The sequence below is a fragment of the Budorcas taxicolor genome, chromosome 13 (assembly GCF_023091745.1).
Source record: "Budorcas taxicolor isolate Tak-1 chromosome 13, Takin1.1, whole genome shotgun sequence".
Lineage (NCBI taxonomy): Eukaryota > Metazoa > Chordata > Mammalia > Artiodactyla > Bovidae > Budorcas > Budorcas taxicolor.
Window position 1 is genome coordinate 51057052 of NC_068922.1, and position 24616 is coordinate 51081667.

General features: G+C 38.4%; 1 protein-coding gene across 1 annotated transcript in view; it reads left to right on the forward strand.

Moving 5' to 3' along the window:
- The window catches only part of RNF24 (ring finger protein 24), a 111046-nt gene that overhangs the window by 31223 nt on the left and 55207 nt on the right, over positions 1–24616 (forward strand). The window contains exon 2 of the mRNA XM_052650384.1: positions 2039–2110. Coding sequence (XP_052506344.1) covers positions 2097–2110 — 14 coding nt within the window. The 5' untranslated portion in view covers positions 2039–2096. The remainder of the gene's footprint in view (positions 1–2038; positions 2111–24616) is intronic.

A 24616-nucleotide genomic window follows, 5' to 3' on the forward strand; every position in this document is an offset into this window, starting at 1 on the left:
TCTGAATGCAGAGTTCCAAAGAATAGCAAGAAGAGATAAGAAAGCCTTCTTCAGCGATCAATGCAAAGAAATAGAGGAAAAGAACAGAATGGAAAGACTAGAGATCTCTTCAAGAAAATTAGAGATACCAAGGGAACATTTCATCCAAAGATGGGCTCAATTAAAGGACAGAAATGGTAGGGACCTCACAGAAGGAGAAGATATTAAGAAGAGGTGGCAAGAATACACAGAAGAACTGTACAAGAAAGATCTTCATGACCCAGATAATCATGATGATGTGATCACTAATCTAGAGCCAGACATCTTGGATTGTGAAGTCAAGTGGGCCTTAGAAAGCATCACTACGAACAAAGCTAGTGGAGGTGATGGAATTCCAGTTGAGCTGTTTCAAATCCTGAAAGATGATGCTGTGAAAGTGTTGCACTCAATATGCCAGCAAATGTGGAAAACTCAGCAGTGGCCACAGGACTGGAAAAGGTCAGTTTTCATTCCAATTCCAAAGAAAGACAATGCCAAAGAATGCTCAAACTACTGCACAATTGCACCCATCTCACATGCTAGTAAAGTAATGCTCAAAATTCTCCAAGCCAGGCTTCAGCAATATGTGAACCGTGAACTTCCAGATGTTCAAGCTGGTTTTAGAAAAGGCAGAGGAACCAGAGATCAAATTGCCAACATCCGCTGGATCACGGAAAAAGCAAGAGAGTTCCAGAAAAACATCTATTTCTGCTTTATTGACTATGCCAAAGCCTTTGACTGTGTGGATCACAACAAACTGTGGGAAATTCTGAAAGAGATGGGAATACCAGACCACCTGACCTGCCTCTTGAGAAATCTGTATGCAGGTCAGGAAGCAACAGTTAGAACTGGACATGGAACAACAGACTGGTTCCAAATAGGAAAAGGAGTACGTCAAGCCTGTATATTGTCACCCTGCTTATTTAACTTATATGCAGAGTACATCATGAGAAATGCTGGACTGGAAGAAGCACAAGCTGGAATCAAGATTGCCGGGAGAAATATCAATAACCTCAGATATGCAGGTGACACCACCCTTATGGCAGACAGTGAAGAGGAACTCAAAAGCCTCTTGATGAAAGTGAAAGAGGAGAGCGAAAATGTTGGCTTAAAGCTCAACATTCAGAAAACAAAGATCATGGCATCCAGTCCCATCACTTCATGGGAAGTAGATGGGGAAACAGTGGAAACAGTGTCAGACTTTATTTTTGGGGGGCTCCAGAATCCCTGCAGATGGTGACTGCAGCCATGAAATTAAAAGACGCTTACTCCTTGGAAGGAAAGTTATGACCAACCTAGATAGCATATTGAAAAGCAGAGACATTACTTTGCCGACTAAGGTCCGTCTAGTCAAGGCTATGGTTTTTCCTGTGGTCATGTATGGATGTGAGAGTTGGACTGTGAAGAAGGCTGAGTGCCGAAGAATTGATGCGTTTGAACTGTGGTGTTAGAGAAGACTCTTGAGAGTCCCTTGGACTGCAAGGAGATCCAACCAGTCCATTCTGAAGGAGATCAGCCCTGGGATTTCTTTGGAAGGAATGATGCTAAAGGTGAAGCTCCAGTACTTTGGCCACCTCATGCGAAGAGTTGACTCATTGGAAAAGACTCTGATGCTGGGAGGGATTGGGGGCAGGAGGAGAAGGGGACGACAGATGATGAGATGGCTGGATGGCATCACTGACTTGATGGACGTGACTCTGAGTGAACTCCGGGAGTTGGTGATAGACAGGGAGGCCAGGTGTGCTGCGATTCATGGGGTCGCAAAGACTCGGACACGACTGAGCAACTGAACTGAACTGAAATTGTACTGCTGCCTTGAGTGCAGTCAAAATCTATCAGTTCAGTTCAAAATCTATAGGTGATATATTTATAATTGTGCTTTTGATATTTTGAATATTGTATTATTAACAATCAGTTTGAACTTGAACCAATATGATTAAGAATCACAAAGCAGTAAGCCAAAAATTATAGTCTGTTTAATATAGAAATTTTACATGCACATTTTTTTTACTTATTTTAGCCAGCTTTGCTTACCTTGTTGCTCTGGAAGTCATGACCCTAGGAAGAGAATTTCAAATATGAAAGCCCCAAGGTAGGTAGTTTTACTGAAATTTAAAGCGAAAACTCTCAATGGAATCTGTGGAGTTATTTTCAAGAGAGGCCTCGGAAAGATACAATCTCCAACCTACCAATTATGAGACCTCTAACCTTGTAGTTCATTTCCAAAAGTAAATTATTCTGTAACAAATTGAAAGCTAGGAGGAGCTCAGTGAAAATATTTAAGTAGTGTTGCCAACTGTCTGTGATGAAATTTTGGTTTTTTTTAAATCTACACTTGAGAGATGTGAAGTTGATTCTAAGTCCATATTTCAGATGGTTAATGCTCTGATTTGATATTTGGTAAAGAGCTGCTGTATGACTTCAATTAGATCTTAATTATTCTCTGTGCTGTGCCTAATGTCTATTGATTTACGCACTTCAATAAAGCAGCCTCATAGAGATCAATGAAGTGCTTTTTCAAAAATCTCAATCTAAAGCCAAGACCAGAAGAGGTCAAAGAAATAGAAAATCTTCAAGTGAAGTCAGAGTTACTCATATGTAGTCCTTAAGTGATTTTTTTTGAGTAGATAGAAATATTAAAAAGACTAATTGTTACTGAGTTGATAAAATGAGTAAGTAAAATGTTATCCTCAAAGAATGTGTTTTCCAATTCAGTAAGAAGTAGTTTATTAGAAATAGATGGAAACTTCTTAATATGGTAAATGTATTTGTTTTAAGCTATATTCATCCTATTTACTGATAAAACAGCAGTCTCATTAGATTATGAATAAGACAAGAATGCCCACTCTTAATGTTATTTTTAATATTGTTCTAGAGACATTAGACAACTTACAGAAGAAGCAATTTATATATACATGATTGTAAAGGAGGAAAATTATCGTTCAGTAATCACCTTATGTAAGCAAATGATGATTTAAGACAGCTACAGGATATTTATGAAATATCTAATAATCTTTGTGGAAAATTTTTCTCACCAAATCTATCCAGAAAAGGCCAGGATTTTCAGCCAAGTCTTTTAAATAAGAATTGAGTTTGAGAGCTTCCCTGGTGGCTCGGTGGTAGAGTCTGCCTGCCAATACAGGAGACACAGGTTCAATCCCTGGTGTGGGAAGATCTCACATGCCATGCACCACAGTTAGTGAGCCTGTGCTCTAGAACCCGGGAACCACAACTACTGAGCCTACATGCAGCAACTACTGAAGCTCATACACCCCGGAACCTGTGCTCTGCAACAGGAGAAGCCACCGCAATGAGAAGCCAGCGCGTTACAGCTAGAGAGTAGTAACCCCCACTCGCCATAAGTAGAGAAAATCCTGGACAGCACTGACGACCCAGGACAGCCAAAAATAAATTAAAAAATTATTTAAAAAAAAAAAGAATTGAGTTCAAGAAAGCCTTTCAAAACTTTACAGACAACACAGGGAACCTTTCTTTCTGTTTCCATTTACAATTAAAATTTTATTTTATTCTCTGTAATATGTAATATATGTACATACTATAAAATACAAAAGGTATCATAAGCATGTGTTCAGTGAAAAGTCAGTCTCCTCCCAGCCCTGTCAGAGGCAATCACCAGTACCAGTTTTTTATGTTCCCTTCCAGAGAATTTTTAGACATATGCAAAACTAGCTTCTCTCTTAATTCTTTTTACATTACTAAATATGCCACATACACTGTTCTGTACCTTGTTTTTGTTTTATTTACATAGTAATATTGTAATGGAAACTGCCAAATCTATAAATCTTTTAAAAATAATTGCTGAATTAGATTATGGTTATATGCTCTAACCATCAAAGTTAACTGGTTAGCAGTTGCATATTTAGATTGCTTCCAGCCTGTTGCTATTAAAGGCAAAGCTGCAAAGAAGACCTTGGTACATGTGTGTCATTTAAGGTAGAAAGTAGACAGGCCCCTGGGCTGAGTTGCTGGAGTTTGTCATGCAGAGTAAATTGGAACTTTGTTTTCCCTGGACACTCCAAGGACAAAGTTAATGGCAGGAGCTGAGGTCTGCTGGAATAAAGAGATAAAAGGACCACATCTATCACTCCTGAGGTCAAGGAAATCTCCCTGACTGCACACACTCAGGAAGGCTCTTTGGTGATCAAAAAGGGAGGGGGTATCATACCATAATATGCGTGCCCATACTCCTTTTAGCCTTTGCTCTGGAATTCATCTTGACAAAAGATGCATATTCATATTGGAAAGAGTCCTAGGGCAGGTCAGATGTGGAAAAGAAGAGATAATTGGCCAGAGGAAAACAAAATTTAACCACTAGGGATTGGGGGCAGGAGGAGAAGGGGATGACAGAAGATGAGTTGGCTGGATGGCATCACCGCCTCAGTAGACATGAGTTTGAGTAAACTCCAGGAGTTGGTGATGGACAGGGAGGTCTGGCGTGCTGTAATTCATGGGGTCACAAAGAGTCAGACACGACTGAGCGACTGAACTGAACTAAACTGAACTTACTGCACTCCTCATTAAGGAGGACATCCACATCATTTCTCTGTGAGTGTGTATTTCTGTTTTGTTTCTGCCTTGAATATACTTCTCCAGTGTGCTCTCCCACATGTTGTATTGTGCTTCTAATAATAAACTTTGTACCTGTTTTTACAATTTTTACCTCCTTGAAACATTCTTGCTTTCAAGAGGCAAGAACCAGGGCAACTTTGCTTCTAGCCTCTGGCCCCAGATAGACTGCTGCTGCTGCTGCTGCTGCTGCTGCTAAGTCGCTTCAGTCGTGTCCGACTCTGACTAGTGGCTAGGATTTCTGGTTTGTCATCCAGGCTATTCAGGTTCAGTTTCTGGGCAAGAAGGTAAGATCTTGCTTCAAAACCATTCACCATGTCTCTCCAAGAATACTTTGAATGTACATGTAAACACATTTGAAAGATAAATTTCTAAATGTGAAATTGCTAGGTCAGTGGGTAAGTCCCTGCATAATTTTGCTCAATTGCTCTCATGGAGGCTGCCAATTTTACTAATTGACAGTTTCACTAAAAATGTGTTATGAAAGTGCTTTCTCTCACTAATGGGTAATATCAACTTTATGACATATTAGTTTTCTACTTGAATGTGGGCTGCTCTTCAACTTTCTTGTATCTGCCAGGATAGGCTATTATGTCTTAGTAACAAACAACCTCAAAATCCTAATGGCGTATAATAAGAAATGTCTTTCCCTTTGATACATGCCCCCTAAGGGTTGTTTAGGGGCTCTGCACCACATCTCCTACTCAAAAACTTAGGCTAACAGGGCTGCCACCATCTTCAGTTCAGTCGCTCAGTTGTATCCGACTCTTTGCGACCCCATGGACTGCAGCATGCCAGGCCTCCCTGTCCATCACCAAATCCTGGAGTTTACTCGAGTCGGTGATACCATCCAACCATCTCATCCTCTGTTGTCCCCTTCTCCTGCCTTCAGTCTTTCCTAGCATCAGGGTCTTTTCTAATGAGTCACTTCTTCACATCAGGTGGCCAATCAGGTGGAGTTTCAGCTTCAGCATCAGTCCTTCCAATGAATATTCAGGACTGATTTCCTTTAGGATGGACTGGTTGGATCTCCTTGCAGTCCAAGGGACTCACAAGAGTCTTCTCCAACACCACAGTTCAAAAGCATCAATTCTTTGCCACCATCTTGAACATTGCCAGTTTTCCTGGCTGAGGAAAAGAGGGCTCTGGAGTGTCTTACTCCATCAACATATACATTGCTTAGCCTGAAAGTAACAAATAGCCATTCCCTTGACAACTCGTTGACAAGTATTCACTTCATGGCCTCACTCACTATAAAAGAGCCAGGAATTGCAGTCATAAGTGAGCCTAGTTGGAAAACAAGATATTTGGCAAACAGCAGCTATGACTAACAACTGTATCTCTGTCCTGTCCTGTTAACCTGTCAATTTATGTGGTAATAACACAGGTTTTTCCTTTCTTTGGGACATTTCTGGCTGTTCTTTCATGTTCATTTTTCCTGTTGAACTAAAATTAGCTTCTCTAACCACCCTCCTCTCTCCTGAAACAGCCAAATTGTCAGAATTTTTAAATTGTGTCTGCATTAAATTTATGGATCTTCCAGGTGGCGCTAGTGGTAAAGAACATGCCTGCCAATGCAAGAGATGTAAAAGATGTGAGTTCAGTCCCTGGGTCAGGAAGATCCCTTGGAAGAGGAAATGACAGCCCACTCCAGTATTCTTGCCTGGAAAATCCCATGGACAGAGGAGCCTGGTGGGCTACAGTCTATAGGATCACAAAGAATCGGACATGACTGAAGTGATTGGCATGCATTAAATTTATAGCTTTAAGGAAATTGCTCTCTTTCTAATATTTTCATTTCCACAACCAAGAAGCAGATACATCTTTTTAGGTATTCATATCTTCCTTTGTATATTTTTTCTTATCTTTTCTTTTTCTAAAATTATTTTTAGTTGCACTGGGTCTTTGTTGCTGTGCACAGGCTTTTCTCTAATTGTGGCAAGCAGGAGCTACTCTTTGTTGCAGTGTACAGGCTTCTCTTCTTGCAAAGCACAGGCTCTAGGATCATGAGCTTCAGTAGTTGTAGCATGCAGGCTTAGTTGTGGCTCGTGGGCCCTAGAGCTGTGGACTTCAGCAGTTACAGTTCGTGGGCTCTAGAACACGGGTTCAGTAGCTGTGGCACATGGGCTTAGTTGTTCTGTGGCATGTGGAATCTTCCCAGACCAGGAACCAAACCCATGTCCCTTACATTGGCAGGTGGATTCTTGACCACTGGATCACCAGGGAAATCTCATTGTTTCTTTCCCTTTTTTTTTTTTTTTTTTTTCATGCTACAAAGCATTTTATTAATAAAGATCAGGATTGTTAGCTAAATATATAATGAGTAATGTGCTTAATGTGTAGCATTTTTTCCTCCAGTAGAGATGATCAACATTATCCACATCATTTTTTGATTTTTTAAATTTCTTTATTTTTAATTGGAGAATAATTGCTTTACAATATTGTGTTGGTCTCTGCCATATATCACATAAATCAGCCATAGTATACATATGTCCCTTCCCTCTTGAACCTCCCACCTCCCACCCATCTAGGTTGTCACAGAGCACCAGGTTTCAGCTCCCGGTGTGAAACCCAGGGAGCTAATTCCCACTGGCTATCTAATTTTACATATGGTAATGTATATGTTTCAGTGCTGCTCTTTAAATTTGTTCCACCCTCTCCTTTCTCCACTGTGTCCACTATTCTGTTCTCTATGTCTGCATCTCCATTGCTGCCCTGCAGATAGGTTCATCAGTACATACAATATTTTTCTCTTTCTGATTTTCTTCACTTTATATAATAGGCTGTAGGTTCATCCAACTCATTAGAACTGACTCAGATGCATTCCTTTTTATGGCTGAGTAACATTCCATTGTATATATGTACCACAACTTCTTTATCCATTTATCTGTCAGTGGGCATCTAGGTTGCTTCCATGTCCTATTGTAAATAGTGCTATGATGAACACTGGGGTACATGTGTCATTTTCAGCTATGGTTTCTTCAGGGTATATGCCCAGTAGTGGGATTATTGGGTCGTATGGTGGTTTTACTCTTGTTTTTTAAGGAATTTCCATCTTGTTCTCCATAGTGTCTATCAGTTTACATTCCCACCAACAGTACAAGAAGGTCCCCTTTTCTCCACACTGTCTCCAGCATTTATTGTTTATAGATTTTTTGACAGTGGCCATTCTAACCAGTGTAAGCTGATACCTTATTGTAGTTTTCATTTGTATTTCTCTAATAATGAGCAGTGTTGAGCATCTTTTCATGTGTTTATTAGCCATCTGTATGTCTTTCTTGGAAATATGTCTGTTTAGATCTTCTACCCATTTTTTGATTGGGTTGTTTGTTTTTCTGGTATTGAGCTGCATGTGCCACTTGTATATTTTGGAGATGAATCCTTTGTTGATTGTTTCATTTGCTGTTTTCATCTCTCATTCTGGGGGTTGTCTTTTCACCTTGTTTATGGTTTGCTTCACTGTACAAAAGCTTTTAAGTTTAATTAGGTCCCATTTGTTTATATTTGTTTTTATTTCTATTATTCTAGAAAGTGAGTCATAGAGAATCTTGCTGTGGTTTATGTCAGAGAGTCTTCTACCTGTGTTTTCCTCTAAGAGTTTTATGGTTTCTCATCTTACATTTAAGTTTTTAACCCATTTTGAGTTTATTTTTTGTGTACGGTGTTAGAAAGTATTCTAATTTCATTCTTTTACACATACCTGCACAGTTTTCCTACCACCACTATTGAAGAGACTGTCTTTTCTACATTGTTATTTTTGCCTCCTTTGTCAAAGACAAGGTGTTCATAGGTGTGTGGGTGTTTCTCTGGGATTTCTGTCTTCTTCTTTTGGTCTATATTTCTGTTTTTGTGCCAGTACCATACTATCTTGATGACTGTAGCTTTGTAATATTGTCTGAAGTCAGTGAGATAGATTCCTCCAGATCCATTCTTCTTTCTCAAGATTATTTTGGCTATTCGGGGTCTTTCATGTTTCCATGCAAATTGTGAAATTTTTTGTTCCAGTTCTGTGGAAAATACCTTTGGTAGTTTGATAGAGGTTGCATTGAATCTGTAGATTGCTTTGGGTAGTATAGTCATTTTCACAGTATTGATTTTTCCAATCCAAGATGTATATCTTTCCATCTGTTTGTGTTGTCTTTGATTTATTTCATCATTGTCTTAATGTTTTCTGCATGCAAGTCTTTTGTCTCTTTAGGTAGGTATATTCCTAGGTATTTTATTCTTTTTGTAGCAGTGGTGAATGAGATTCTTTCCATAATTTCTCTTTCTGATTTTTCAGTTAGTGTATAAGAGTGCAAAGAATTTATGTGTATTAACTTTATATCCTGCAACTCTATTATATTCACTGATTAGCTCTAATAGTTTTCTGGTGGCATCTTTAGGGTTGTCTATGTAAAGAATCATATCATCTGCAAACAGTGAGAGTTTTACTTCTTCTTATCCAATCTGGGTTCCTGTTATTTCTTTTTATTCTCAGGTTGCTGTGGCCAGGACTTCCAAAACTATGTTGAATAATAGTGGTGTGATTGTTTTGTTCCTGATCTTAGAGGAAATGCTTTCAGTTTTTCACCACTGAGAATAATGTTTGCTGTGGGTTTGTAATATATGGCCTTTATTATGTTGAGGTATATTCCTTCTGTTTCTGTTTTTTGGAGAGTTTTTATCATAAATGGGTATTGAATTTTGTCAAAAGCATTCTCAGCATCTACTGAGATAATATGATTTTTATCTTTCAGTTTGTTAATATAGTGTATCACATTGATTGATTTGTGCATATTGAAGAATCCTTGCATCCCTGGGATAAAGCCCACTTGATCATGATGTATGATCTTTTTAATGTCTTGTTTGATTCCTTAATGTGTTGTTGTTTGCTAAAATTTTGTTGAGGATTTTTGCATCTATATTCATCAGTGATATCGGCCTGTAATTTTCTTTTTGTGGCATCTTTGTCTGGTTTGGTATCAGAGTGATGGTGGCCTCGTAAAATGACTTCGAGAGTTTTCCTTCCCCTGCAATTTTCTGTAAGAGTTTGAGCAAGATAGGTGTTAGCTATACTCTAAATGTTTGATAGAATTCGCCTGTGAAACCATCAGGCCCTGGGCTTTTGTTTGTTGAAAGATTTTTCATTAGTTTTGATTTCCATGCCTGTGATTGGTCTGTTCATATTTTCTGTTTCTTCCTGGTTCAGTTTTTAGAAGGCTTATGTTTTTCTAAGAATTTGTCCATTTCTTCCAAGTTGTCCATTTTATTGGCATATAGTTGCTCATAGTTGTCTCATATTATCCTTTGTATTTCTGTGTTGTCTGTTGTAACTTTTCCTTTTCCATTTCTAGTATTATTGATTTGAGTCATCTCTTTTTTTTTTCCTAATAAGTCTGGCTACTGGTTTATCAATTTTGTTTATCTTCTCAAAGAACTTGCTTTCGGTTTTACTGATCTTTCCTTCACTTCTTTTTCATTTATTTCTGCTTTGATCTTTATAATTTATTCCCTTCTACTAAGTTTGGAGTTTTCTTGTTCTTCTTTTTCTAGTTACTTTAGGTATAAGGTTAGGATGTTTATTTGATGTTTCTTGAGGTAGGCTTGTATTGCTCTGAACTTCACTCTCAGCAGTTCTTTTACGGCATCCCATAGGTTCTGAGATGTGTGTTCATTGTCATTTGTTTCTAGGTATGTTTCAGTTTCCTTTTTTATTTCTTCAGTGACTTCTTGCTTATTCAGAACCATATTCGGAGAAGGCAGTAGCAACCTACTCCAGTACTCATGCCTGGAAAATCCCATGAATGGAGGAGGCTGGCAGGCTGCAGTCCATGGGGTCGCTAAGAGTCAGCCATGACTGAGCAACTTCACTTTCCCTTTTCACTTTCATGCATTGGAGAAAAAAATGGCAACCCACTCCAGTGTTCTTGCCTGGAGAATCCCAGGGACGGGGGAGCCTGGTGGGCTGCCGTCTCTGGGGTTGCACAGAGTCTGACACGACTGAAGCGACTTAGCGGCAGCAGCAGCATTTGTCTTACGTATTGAGGTGTTCCTGTGTTAGGTGCATGTATATGTTTATAATTGTTATATCTTCTTCTTGGATTGATCCCTTGATCATTATGTAGTGTTCTTCCTTGTCTGTTGTAATGGTCTTTATTTTAAAGTCTGTTTTGTTTGATATGTGTGTTGCTACTCCCACTTTCTTCTGATTTGTGTTTGCATGGAATATCTTTTTCCAGCCCCTTGCTTTCAGTCTGTATGTGTCTCTAAGTCTGAGGTGGGTCTCATGTAGGCGTGATGTATAGGGGTCTTGTTTTTGTATCCATTCAGCCAATCTGTATCTTTTGGTTGGAACATTTAGTCCACTTACATTTAAGGTAATTATTGATATATATGATCCTATTACCATTTATTTTATTGTTTTTGATTTGTTTTTGTAGGCCTTTTCTTTCTCTTATGTTTCCTTTAGCATTTGTTGTAAAGCTGGTTTGGTGGTGCTGAATTCTAACTTTTGCTTATCTATAAAGCTTTTGATTTCTCCTTCAGAGGAAACTTCTGAAATGTAAGGAATGGAGACTAGACCACTTTGAAGGAAGTGAGGTAGTGGAATCATCCAGGAGTGGCAGCTTAAGTATTCAGGAACAAAACCTCTCAGTGCAGGCACTCCACTCGAGTTGCTGCATTCTAGGGTCTGGGCCTCTGACATATACAGAAATGCAACCTTACCTTTTACTCAGAGCTAACTGAAGCCTAGAATACTCTTGCTACAAAATTCTCAAGACTGCCAATTTATAGATTCACCATGAGAAATTGAATTTTCAGGTAAACTTGAATGTTGACTAGGGGAGTCATGTGAGGAAAACAGAATTTAAAACAGCATATAACTTTGGTGAATTTAGAATTAGAATAAACATAGGTGGTTGTTAGAAGTGTTTCTCTGTGACATGTGAAGTATTATTAACTGGTGTAGGGGTGCTTTCTGGGGGACCTAACTGTTTGAAATTAACTGTCACACTCTGGAAATGGCAGAAAATATATGCTTAAATATATATATAATTTATGCTTCCATACAGATGGACTTCTACTAACATTTCCTTTGTTAAATTCCTTTAGTAACATTGTCTCAGCTAGCTTTTATATGCAGCTGTAGACGAATTTTGGTCAAGTATTTCGCAGATTTTTTTTTTTTACTTTAAATTTAAAAGATACAAAAGATATATATATATATATATATATATATGAATAAACAAAAAGCCATGAAATTAAAAGATGCTTGCTACTTGAAAGGAAAGCTTTGACAAACCTAGACAGTGCTTTGAAAAAGGTATATTAAAAAATAAAACAATTACATCTTCTAAAGCACAGTGTTTGGGCACTGTCCTATTTGGGTACAGTCTTTTTTTTTTTAATTGGAGAAAAATCACTTTATAACATTGTGTTGGTTTCTGCCATATAACAACATAAATCAGCCGTAATTATACACACATCACCTCTCTCTTGAGCCTGCCCCCTATTCCACCCATCTTGGTCATCACAGAGCAGCACACTGGGCTCCCTGAGTTATATAGTAACTTCTCACCAGCTGTCTACTTTACACATAGTAGTATATATATGTTGATGCTATTTTCTCTGTTTGTCCCACTCTTTCCTTCCCAAACTGTGCCCACAGTTCCTTTCTCTAAGTCTGTGTCTCCATCCCTTCCTTGCAAATAGGTTCATCAGTACCATTTTTCTAGATCCCATATATATGCATTGATATTCTATATTTGTTTTTCTCTTTCTGACTTACTTCACTCTATATAACAGGCTCTGGATTCATCCACCTCACAAATTGACAATTTCTTATTTTATTGCCAGAAAAGATGATCTCTAAATCAGTTATTTCAAAATAAAAGTTGTATTCGGTGATATATAAGTAAAAAGTCACTATGTTCAGTTGACTCAGTGTGTTTTTGCAGCTAGTTTTTCATGGAGTACTCACTGCTCAGAGATGAGTGTTGTTCTGTGGGTGCTTTATAAAGATTTATTTTTATGCAGGCAATTAGTTACACCTGCCCTAAAAGTTTCTTTAGGTTAGGCTACAAAGTAAAAATACAGAAAGTAGTAGCTTTACTCCATGCCAGGAATAACCAGCTCAGAAAATATAATGGAGAAAAGTTCCCAATCTTAACAATAAAAATATATACAATAACTGAAGTAAACTAACAAAAAGTGTAAAACTTGTATGACTAAAGCTTTGAGAATCTACTGAGAGCCATAAAGTGAGACTAGAATGTATGAAAAACATATCATGTGTCTGGCTATAAAGACCCAGTCTCCCTAAAGTAAACTATAAATTTAATATACTTTCAGTCAACTTCCCAACAGGATATTTTTTTAATTGTTTGTCTGGAAAAGACTGTGTAATAATAGCCTTGAAAATATTAAAAAGGCAATGACGGAAATATTGTCCTTATGCTTAAGTTACGTTAAAACAAAACTTTTGAGTGCTGATCCAGGTCCTCATGAACAGGAAAAAAAAAAAAAAACAGACTACAAAATCCAAAAACAGACCCAGGCATGTATAAAAAGTGACTCTGTGGAAAAAGTACAAGTTTAAAACAGTGGAGAAAAAAATCTTACAAATGCTATTGGAATAAATGACTGGGAAAACAGTTTTAGATCTCTTCTGCATATCACAGATTTTGGCTCAGCGGTAAAGAATCTTCCTGCCAATGCAGGAGAGAGGAGTTCAGTCCCTGATCCAGGAAGATCCCACATGCCACAGAACCACTAAGTCCGTGCAGCACAACTGTTGAGCTTGTGTGTGCTTTAGAGTCCAGGAACAGCAACTACGGAGCCTACGTGCTGCAACTGCTGAAGCACATACACCCACCCTAGAGCCTGTGCTCCACAACAGCAGAAGCCACTGCAATGAAAAGCCCACGCACCACAACTAGAGAGGAGCCCTTACTGTAACTAGAGGAAAGTCCACACAGCAATGAAGACCTAGCACAGCCAAAAATAAATAAATAAAATTATTTTCACACTTTCAATTTCAGTACTTGTGACTGGTCTATTCATATTTTCTGTTTCCTCCAAGTTCAGTCTTTGGAAGATTATACCTTTCTAAGAATGTGCCCATTTCTTCTAAGCTGTCCATTTTATTGGCATATAGTTGCTTGTAGTAGTCTCTTATGATCTTTTGTATTCCTATGGTGTCAGTTTTAAGTTCTCCTTTTTCATTTCTAATTTCATTGATTTGAACCCTCTCCCTTCTTTTCTTGATGAGTCTGGCTAAAGTTTTATCAATTTTGTTTCTCTGTTTCAGAAAACCAGCTTTTAGTTTCATTGAGCTTTTCTGTTTTTTTCTTTGTCTCTATTTCATTTATTTCTGCTCTGATCCTTATGATTTCTTTCCCTCCACTTTCGTTTTTGTTTGTTCTCCCTTCTCTGATTTAGGTGTAAAGCTAGGTTGTTTAGGTATTTTTTTATTTCCTCTTTGACATTTTCAGTGATCCATTGGATGTTTGCTGCTAAGTCGCTCAGTCGTGTCCGACTCTGTGCAACCCCATAGACGGCAGCCCACCAGGCTTCCCCGTCCCTGGGATTCTCCAGGCAAAAACACTGGAGTGGGTTGCCATTTCTTTCTCCAATGCATGAAAGTGAAGTCGCTAAGTCGTGTCCAACTCCTAGCAACCCCATGGACTGCAGCCTGCCAGGCTCCGCCATTCATGGGATTTTCCAGGCAAGAGTACTGGAGTGGGGTGTCATCGCCTTCTCCCATTGGATGTTTAGTAACATATTATTTAGCCTCCATGTGTTTGTGTTTTTTTACAGCTTTTTTTTTCTTGTCATTGATTTCTAATCTCATAGTGTTTACTTGGAAAAGATGCTGGATATGATTTCCATTTCCTTAAATTTACCAGAGCTTGGTTGTGGCCCAGCATGTGATCTATCCTGGAGAATGTTTCATGTGCACTTGAGAGGAATGTGTATTCTGCTGCTTTCAGATGGAATGTTCTATAGATATCAGTTAAGTCTATCTGGTACAATGTATAATTTAAGGCCTATGATTCCTTCGGTACAATGTATAATTTAAGGCCTATGATTCCTTCTTGATTTTCTGTCCATTGGTGTAAGTGAGATGTTAAAGTCCTCCACTACTATTGTATTACTGTTGATTTCTCCTTTTATGGTTGTTAGCATTTGCCTTATATATTGAGATGCTTCTATGTTGGGTGCACATGTATTTACAGTTATTACATCTTATTGTTGGATTGATCCCTTAATCATTATGTATAATGTCCTTCTTTGTCTCATTTAATGGTCTTAAGAGGAGAGTGAAAAAGTTGGCTTAAAGCTCAACATTCAGAAAACTAAGATCATGGCATCTGGTCCCATCACTTCATGGGAAATAGATGGGGAAACAGTGTCAAACTTTATTTGTTTGGGCTCCAAAATCACTGCAGATGGTGACTGCAGCCATGAAATTAAAAGACGCTTACTCCTTGAAAGGAAAGTTATGACCAACCTAGATAGCATATTCAAAAGCAGAGACATTACTTTGCCAACAAAGGTCCGTCTAGTCAAGGCTATGGTTTTTCCAGTGGTCATGTATGGATGTGAGAGTTGGACTATAAAAAAAGCTGAGCACCAAAGAATTGATGCTTTTGAACTGTGGTGTTGGAGAAGACTCTTGAGAGTCCCTTGGACTGCAAGGAGATCCAACCAGTCCATTCTAAAGGAAATCAGTCCTGGGTGTTCTTTGGAAGGACTGATGCTAAAGCTGAAACTCCAATACTTTGGCTACCTGATGTGAAGAGTTGACTCATTAGAAAAGACTCTGATGCTGGGAGGGATTGGGGGCAGGAGGAGAAGGGGATGACAGAAAATGAGATGGCTGGATGGCATCACTGCCTCTATGCACATGAGTTTAGGTGAACTCCAGAAGTTGGTGATGGATAGGGAGGCCTTGGCATGCTGTAAATCATGGGGTCACAGAGTCATACACGACTGAGCGACTGAACTGAACTGAAAGTCTATTTTGTCTGATAAGTATTGCTACTCCAGCTTTCTTTTGGTTTCCATTTGCATGGAATACATTTTTCCATCCCCTTACTTTCAGACTTTGTGTGTCTCTAGATTAGAAATTGGAGAAGGAAATGGCAACCCACTCCAGTGTTCTTGCCTGGAGAATCCTGCCGTCTATGGGGTCACACAGAGTCTGATACCACTGAAGCAACTTAGCAGTAGCAGCAGCAGCAGATTAGAAGTAGGACTCTTGTAGACAGCATGTATCCATTTGCCTTGTTTTTGTATCCATTCAGCCCATCTGTTTCTTTTTGTTTGGAGCATTTAATCCATTTACACTTAAGGTAATTATCAATATGTGTGTTCTTATTGCCATTTTGTTGATTGTTTCAAATTTGTTTTTGTAAGTCTTTTTTTCTTCCCTTACTCCTTTGCTCTCTTCTCTTATGACTTGATGAATATCTTTCATGTTATGTTTAGATTGCTTTTTCTTTTGTGTGTGTATATCTATTGTAGACTTTTGGTTTGCAGTTACCATGAGGTTTTGATATAGTAGTTTGTATATACACAAGATTGTTTTAAGTTGCTTGTCTCTTAATTTCAGATGCATTTCCAATATCCTACATTTGTACTTGAACTCTTCCCACAATTGCTGGTTTTGATATCATATATGTGTGTGAATGATTCCCTACCTTTACTGTGTGTTCACCTTGCCAGTGAGCTTTCCCACGTGTAGTTTTCTTGTTTCTAGATGTGGACTTGTCTCTTCCACCTAGAGAAGTTCTTTAACATTTGTTGTAAAGTTGGTTTGGTGGTGCTGATTCTCTTAGCTTTTGCTTGTCTGTAAAGCTTTTAATTTCTCCATTGAATCTGAATGAGAGCCTGACTGGATGGAGTATTCTTGGTTGTAGTTTTTTCCTTTTTACTACTTTAACGATATTGTGCCACTGCCTTCTGGCCTGCAGTTTCTGCTGAATAATCAGCTGCTAACCTTATTGAGATCCTTTCTATGTTATTTGTTGATTGGCCCTTGTTTTTAATATTTTCACTTTGTCTATAATTCTTGTCGATTTGATTAATATGTGTCTTGGAATGTTTCTCCTTGGGACTCTTTGCACTTCCTGGATTTGAGTGAGTGGTTTTATCCCCCATTTAGGGAAGTTTTTGACTATTACTGCTTCAAATATTTTTTCTGGCCCTTTTCTCCTTTCTCCTTCTGGGACTCTATAATGCAAATATTGGTATGTTTAATGTTGTCCCAGAAGTCTCTTAGACTGTCCTCATTTCTTTTCATTCTTTTTTCTTTATTTTGTTCTGTGGCAGTGATTTCCATCAATCTGCCTTTTCACTTATTCTTTCTTCAGCCTCATTTATTCTGTTATTGATTCTTTCTAGTGTGTTTTTAATTTCAGTTATTGTATTGTTCAACTCTGTTTTTCACATCTTCTAGCTGTTTGTTAAACATTTCTTGTATTGTCTTGTACTGTGCCTCCATCCTTTTTCTGAGGTTTTGGATCATCTTTACTCTTGTTACTATGAATCTTAGTTGTTATTCTTGGGTTTTATCTTGTTCCTTCATCTGGAACATATTTCTCTTCTGTCTCATTTTGTCTAACTTTCTGTGTTTGTGGTCTCCATTTCTCAGGCTACAGATTTGTAGCTCCTCTTGCTTCTGATGTCTGCCTCCTGGTGTGTGAGGTTTGTCCAGGGGCTTGTGTGGGCTTCCTGGTGGATGGAACTGATGTATGCACACTGGTGAGTGGAAGTGGGTCTGGTCCCTCTGGTGGACAGGACTATGTCAAGGGATGTGTTTAGAGGCAGCCAGGGGCTCAAGACAACTTTTGGCAGTTTGTCTGTGATGGGTCAGGCTGTTGCTTGGCCTGAGGTGTCCCAGTATTGGAGCCATCAGGCAGTTGGGTAGTGCCAGGTCTCAGTGCCAAAATGGTGACCTCCAGGAGCTCATGCAGATGAATATTCCATGGGGCCTCCACTACCAGTGTTCTTGTCCCACAGTGAGCTACAGCTGATGCCTGCCTCCGCAGGAGACCCACCAAGACCCACAGGTAGGTCTGGCTCAGACTCCTATGGAGTCACTGCTTTGGTCCGGGTCCAGTATACATGAACCCTCCTCCAAGAGTGGAATGTTTGTTTTATCCGGTCCTGTGGAGCTCCTGTACCCAAGCCCTCCTGGCCTTCAAAGCCAAATGCTCTGGGGATTCCTCCTCCCAACACCAGACCCCCAGACTGGAAAGCCTGACATGAGGCTCAGAACTCTCATTCCTGTGGGAGAACCTCTGTGATATAATTATCTTCCAGTTTGTGGGTTGCCCACATGGCAGTTTTAAGATTCGATTGTATTGTGAAAGTGCCCCTCCTACTGTTTCCTGGCTTCTTCTTTGTCTTTGGATGTAAAATATCTTTTTTGGTAGGTTCCAGTCATTTTTGTTGATGGTTGTTTATCTGTTGGTGGTGATTTTGGTGCTTTTGTGAGAAGAGGTGAGCTCAAATTCTTTTATCCCACCATCTTGTCTTCAGTCCTAAGATGACTGAATCTTAGTGGATCCAGGTGACTGCCACCAGCACGAGTGCAAGCTAGCACATCCACATCATGGTCCTGTCCTAGTCTCTGGAGAGAGCTCTAACAGAAGGTGGGAACTTCACAGATCACCAGCCTTAGAGGCATGTATATACCACATTTTTTATTCATATAAAATGTTATATATATTTCAGGTGTACAACATAATGATTTACAAATTTTAAAGGTTATATCCCATTTATAGTTATTAACTATATATTGTTGTTGCTTATTTATCTTGTACATACTAGTTTGTACCTCTTAATCCCCTACTGCTATCCTGCCCCACTCCCTTCTCTCTCCCCACTGGTAACCACTCACTTTTTTCTCTGTATCTCAAGTCTATTTCTGTTTTGCTGTATTCATTAATTTTATTTTTTACATTTCACATATAATTGATATCATAATTTGTCTCTTCTGCTTGACATATTTCACTTAGCATAATACTCTCCAAGTCCATCTGTGTTGTTGCATATGGCAAAATTTCCTTCTTTTTTATGGCTGAGTGGTAGTATTCCATTGTCTGTATGTGTGTGTATACACACACCACATCTTTATCCATTCATTTGTGATGGACAGGATGCTTCCATAACTTGCACACAATTACATAATCATATATTATAATCTCATAATGCTGCTGTGAACATTAGGGTGCCTGGATCTTTTTGAATTAGTGTTTTTGTGGATTAAGACCCAGGAATGAAATTGCTGGGTCACATGGTAGTTCTATTTTTAGCTTTTGGTGACACCTCCATACTGTTTTCTATAGTGGCTGCACCAATTGCATTCTGACAAATAGTGTGCAAGGGTTCGTTTTTTCCACATCTTTGCCAACATTTGTTACTTGTGTTCTTTTTGATACTAGCTGTTCTGACAGGTGTGAGGTGATATCTCATTGTCTTTTTAATTTGCATTTTTCTGATGATTAACAATGTTGAACATCTTTTCATGTGCCTGTTGGCCATCTGTATGTCTTCTTCAAAAAAAGAAGTCTATTTGGGTCTCTTCTGCCTATTTTTTAATCAGATTGCTTAGGTTTTTTTGATGTTGAGTTGTATGAGCTGTTTACATATTTTGATTATTAATCTTTTATTGGCCATATCATTTGTAAATGTTTTCTCCCAATCAGGAGGTTGTTTTTCTATTTTGTGAACAGGTTCCTTTGCTGTGATCTCCCTTTTTTTCCTTGGTGTACCACAGTTTCTTTTTTTTATATTGAAGTATGCCTGACTTACAACATTGTGTTCATTTCTGTTGTATAGCAAATTGATTCAGTTTTATATATATGTGTATATAAATCTTTTTCATAATCTTTTCCATAATCCTTTCCATTATGGTTTATCACAGAATAATGAGTATAGTCCCCTGTGCTATACAGTAAAACCTTGTTGTTTATCCATTCTGTATATATTGGTTTGCATCTGCTAACCCCAAATTCTCACTCCATCCTTGCCCCAACTCCTGTCACCCTTGGCAACCCAGATAAGATCGTTTGTGCTATATTTTAGGTTTCACATATAAGTCATAGCATATGGTATTTGTCTTTGACTTTCTGACTTACTTCATTTAGCATGATCATCTCTAGGTCTGTCCATGTTGCTGCAGATGGCATTATTGAACTCTTTTTTATGGCTGAGTAGTAGTAGTCCATTGTGTGTGTGTGTGTGTGTGTGTGTACATACATATACCACATCTTTTTATTAACTTTCTATTTTCAAAAGCTTTTTTTTTAATTTCTCTGTCTTACTTCATTTAGTGTGATAATCTCCAGGTTCATCTAAGTGCTGCAAATGATGTTATTTTATTCTTTTTAATGACTGAGTAATATTCCATTGTATATATGTATTATATCTTCTTTATCCATTCATCTGTCAATGGACATTAGGACATTTAGGTTTCCATGTCCTCGCTACTGTAAACAGTGCTGCCATGAACATAGAGGTGCATGTATGTTTTTGAGTTAGTTAGTTTTATCTGCCTATATGCCAGGAGTAGTATCGCTAGATCATATGGCAACTCTATTTTTAGTTTTTTAAGGAAGCTGCGTACTGTTTTCCATAGTGGCTGCACCAACTTACCACCTACCAACAGTGTAGGAGAATTTCTATTTCTCCACCTCCCCTCCAGTATTTGTTATCAGTCTTTTTAATGATGGCTATTTTGACTGGTGTGAGGTTGTATTTCATTGTAGTTTTTATTTTCATTTCTCAAATAAGCATCAGTGTTCAGCATCTTTACATGTGCCTGTTGTTTATCTGTGTATCTTCTTTGGAAAAATGTCTCTTTAGGTCTTCTTCCATTTTTTTATTGGGTTACTTGTTTCATTGTAGTTGTTGTTCTGTTGCATGAGCTCTTTGTATATTTTGGAAATTAAGCCCTTGTCAGTCACGTTATTTGCAAATATTTTCTCCCAGCAAAAGGTTGTCTTTACATTTTGTTTGTGGTTTCCTTTGCTATGCAAAAGCTTGTAACTTTGATTAGATCCCATTTGTTTGTTTTTCCTTTTATTTCTGTTGCCTTGGGAGACTGACCTAAGAATATATTGGTAGAATTTATGTCACAGAATGCTTTGCCAGTATTACCTTCTAGAAGTTTTATGGTGTCCTGTATTATATTTAAGTCTTTAAGCCATTTTGAGTTTATTTTTGTGTACAGTGTGAGGATGTGTTCTAACTTCATTGATTTACATGCAGCTGTCCAACTTCCCAAACACCACCTGCTGAAGAGATTGTCTTTTTCCCATTGTATATTCTTGTCCATTTTGTCAAAGATTAATTGACCATAGGTGTGTAGGTTTATTTGGGGGGCTCTTTAGTCTCTTCCTTTGATCTATATGTCTGGGTTTGTGCCAGTCTCCTCACGAATGTTTATTATTTTCTGTGCTGTTTTCAAAATACCCATCCTTGTGGATGTGAAGTGGTATATCATTATGGTTTGGTTTGCATTTCTCTAATGACGTGGTTGTAGTTGTCATTCAGTCACTCAGTCCAATTCTTTGTGACCCCATGGACTGCAGCACACTAGGCTTCCCTGTGCTGAATGTAGAGCATCCTTTTATGTGCTTGCTTCACAAATATGCTTACTTGTATTTCTTACTTGTGCATCCTTTTGATGACTCCTAATTTAATTCTGTCATGATCAGAGCACATACTTTGTTGAGTTTCAATATTTTTAAATTTATTGAAATTTATATTATGACCTAGCCCAGGAGTTTGCAAGCTAAGCACAACCTGCTTGTTTTTGTAAATAAAGTTTAGTGCAACACAGTCATGCCTGTTCATTAAAGTGCTGTCCATGGCTGCTTCCGAGAGGAGAAGCGCTGAGTAGCTGTTACAGAGACTATATAGGCAGCAAGCCTAGTATATTTACTATGAGGTCCTTTAAGAAACGTTTTTGCCAGCCACTGGCTTACCATAGTCTATGACTGCAAGTTGTGCTTAAGAAGAATATGTATTCTGCTCGTTAGGTAGAGTGTTCTTTAAGTGCTAGTTAGGTCAAGTTGGTTGATAGTGTTATTTAACTCTTGTTATCTTTGATGAATTTTGGTCTAATTGTTCTACCTATTATTAAGCATGAGATATTAAAGTTTTCAACTATTATTGTTGAGTTGTTTTCCCCTTTAATTGTGTCCGTTTTTGCCTTGTATTTTGGGGATCAGTTGTTACATTGACCTATCTTACTGATGAATTGACTATTTTATTGTAAAACATCTTTGTCTGGTAAATTTTTTTGTCTTAAAGTATATTTTGTCTTATATTGACATAGCCACTCTATCTTTCTTATGCATATTTTTTGCAAGATGTGGCTTTTTCCATCATCCTATGTCTTTGAATATAAAGTACAATTTTTGCTTTAAAAAAAAAAAACATGTAGCTAGATCTTGTTTTATGGGTTTGGGGCTTTAGTTTTGCTTTTGCTTTTTTTTAATCCAGTCAGCCAATGGCTGCCTTTAATTGGAGTGGTTGATTCACATATATGTTATTCTTACTAAGCTTGATTTATGTACCATTTGCTATTTGTTTTCTATATGTTTCACCTCCTTTTTCCTGAATTTTTATATGAAATGGATATTTTTCATTTTAATTTGTTGTTTGAATTTTGAAACATTTTTTCTTAACTGATTTTTTTAAATAATTGTAGATTCATAGGCAGTTGTAAGAAGTAATACAGAGATCTCTTGTATACTTTGCCAAGTTTTCCACAGTGGTAACAATCGTTCTTGTTGTTGTTCAGTCACTAACTCGTGTCTGACTCTTTGCAAGCCAGTGGACTACAGCACACCAGGCTTCCCTGTCCTTCACTCTTTCATGCAACTCAAACTCATGTCCATTGAGTTGATGATGCCATCCAACCATCTCATTCTCTGTCATCCCCTTCTTCTCCTGCCCTCAGTTGTCTCAGCATCAGGGTCTTTTCCAGTGAGTTGGCCCTTCACATCAGATGGGCAAAGTATTGGAGCTTCAGCTTCACCATCAGTCTTTCCAATGAATATTCAGGGTTGATTTCTTTTAGGATTGACTGGTTTGGTCTCCTTGCTGTTCAAGGGACTCAAGAGTCTTCTCTAGCACCAAAGTTTGAAACCACCAGTTCTTCAGTACTCAGCCTTCTTTATAGTCCCAATCTGACATCCACACATGACTACTGGAAAAACCCATAGCTTTGACTATACAGAACTTTGTCAACAAAGTGATGTCTCTGCTTTTTAAAATGCTGTCTAGGTTTGTCATAGCTTTTCTTCCAAGGAGCAAGTGTCTTTTAATTTTATGACTGCAGTCACCATCCACAGTGATTTTTGACCCCAAGAAAATAAAATCTGCCATTCTTTGCATTTTTTTCCCCATCTATTCACCATGAAGTGATGGGACTGGATGCCATGATCTTTGTTTTTTGAACGTTGAGTTTTAGGCCAGCTTTTTCACTCTCCTCTTTCACTTTCATCAAGAGGATCTTTAGTTCCTCTTCACTTTCTGCCATTAGAGTGGTATCATCTGCTTATCTGAAGTTGTTCGTATTTTTCCTAGCAATCTTGATTCCAGCTTTTGAGTCTTCCAGTCTGGCTTTTTCACATGATGTACTCAGCATGCAAGTTAAATAAGCAGGGTGACAATATACAGCCTTGATGTCCTCCTTTCCTGATTTTGAACTAGTCTGTAGTTCTGTGTCTGGTTCTAATTGTTCTTATTTTCTTGAAAAGATCTCTAGTCTTTCCCAGTCTATTGTTTTCTTCTATTTATTTGCCTTGTTCATTTAAAAAGGCCTTCTTATCTCCTTGCTGTTCTCTGAAACTCTGCATTCAGTTAGGTGTATCTTTCCCTTTCTCCCTTTCCTTTCATTTTTCTTCTTTCCTCAGCTATTTGTAAAGCCTCCCCAGACAACCATTTTGCCTTCTTGCATTTCTGTTTGTTTGGGATGGTTTTGGTCACTGCCCCCTGTACAGTGCTATGAACCTCTGTCCATAGTTCTTCACACACTCTGAAGAACTGATCTGGTCCCTTGAATCTGTTTGTCACCTCCACTGTATAAGGGTCATGATTTAGGTGGCACAGACGGTAAAGCGTCTGTCTACAATGCGGGAGACCTGGGTTCAATCCCTGGGTCAGGAAGATCCGCTGCAGAATGAAATGGCAATCCACTCCAATACTATTGCCTGGAAAATCCCATGGACAGAGGAGCCTGGTAGGCTACAGTCCATGGGGTCACAAAGAGTCAGACACGACTGAGCGACTTCACTTTCTTTTAAATGGCCTAGTGGTTTTCCCTACTTTCATCAGTTTAAGCCTGAATTTTGCCATGAGGAGCTCACTATCTGAGCCACAGTATGCTCCAGGTCTTGTTTTTGCTGACTGTATAAAAATTTTCCATCTTCAGCTGCAAAGAACATAATCAGTCTGATTTCATTGTTGACCATCTGGTGATGTCCATGTGTAGAGTTGTCTCTTGTGTTGTTGGAAAAGGGTGTTTGCTATTACCAGTGCGTTTACTTCACAAAATTCTGTTAGCCTTTGCTCTGCTTCATTTTGTACTCCAGGGCAATCTTGCCTGTTATTCCAGGGATCTCTTGACTTTTACATTACAATTCTCTATGATTAAAAGGATATCTTTTTGTGTGTGTTAGTTCTAGAAGGTGTTGCAAGTCTTCATAGTCAACTTCAGCTTCTTTGGCATCAGCAGTTGGGGCATAGACTTGGATTACTGTGAGGCTGGATGGTTTCCCTTGGAAATGAACCGAGATCATTGTCGTTTTTGAAGTTGCACCCAATTACTGCATTTCAGACTATCTTGTTGACTATGTGACTATGTGTTTGTTAGTTATACATGTTTCCTATGAACAGATGTATAGGACAATAGATGCAGAGGGTGTTTTTCATGATTATATGGAATTAAACAGTGAAAATAATCAAAGAGCAACAGTGTAAATGAAAGAGACTGTGTTTATCCACT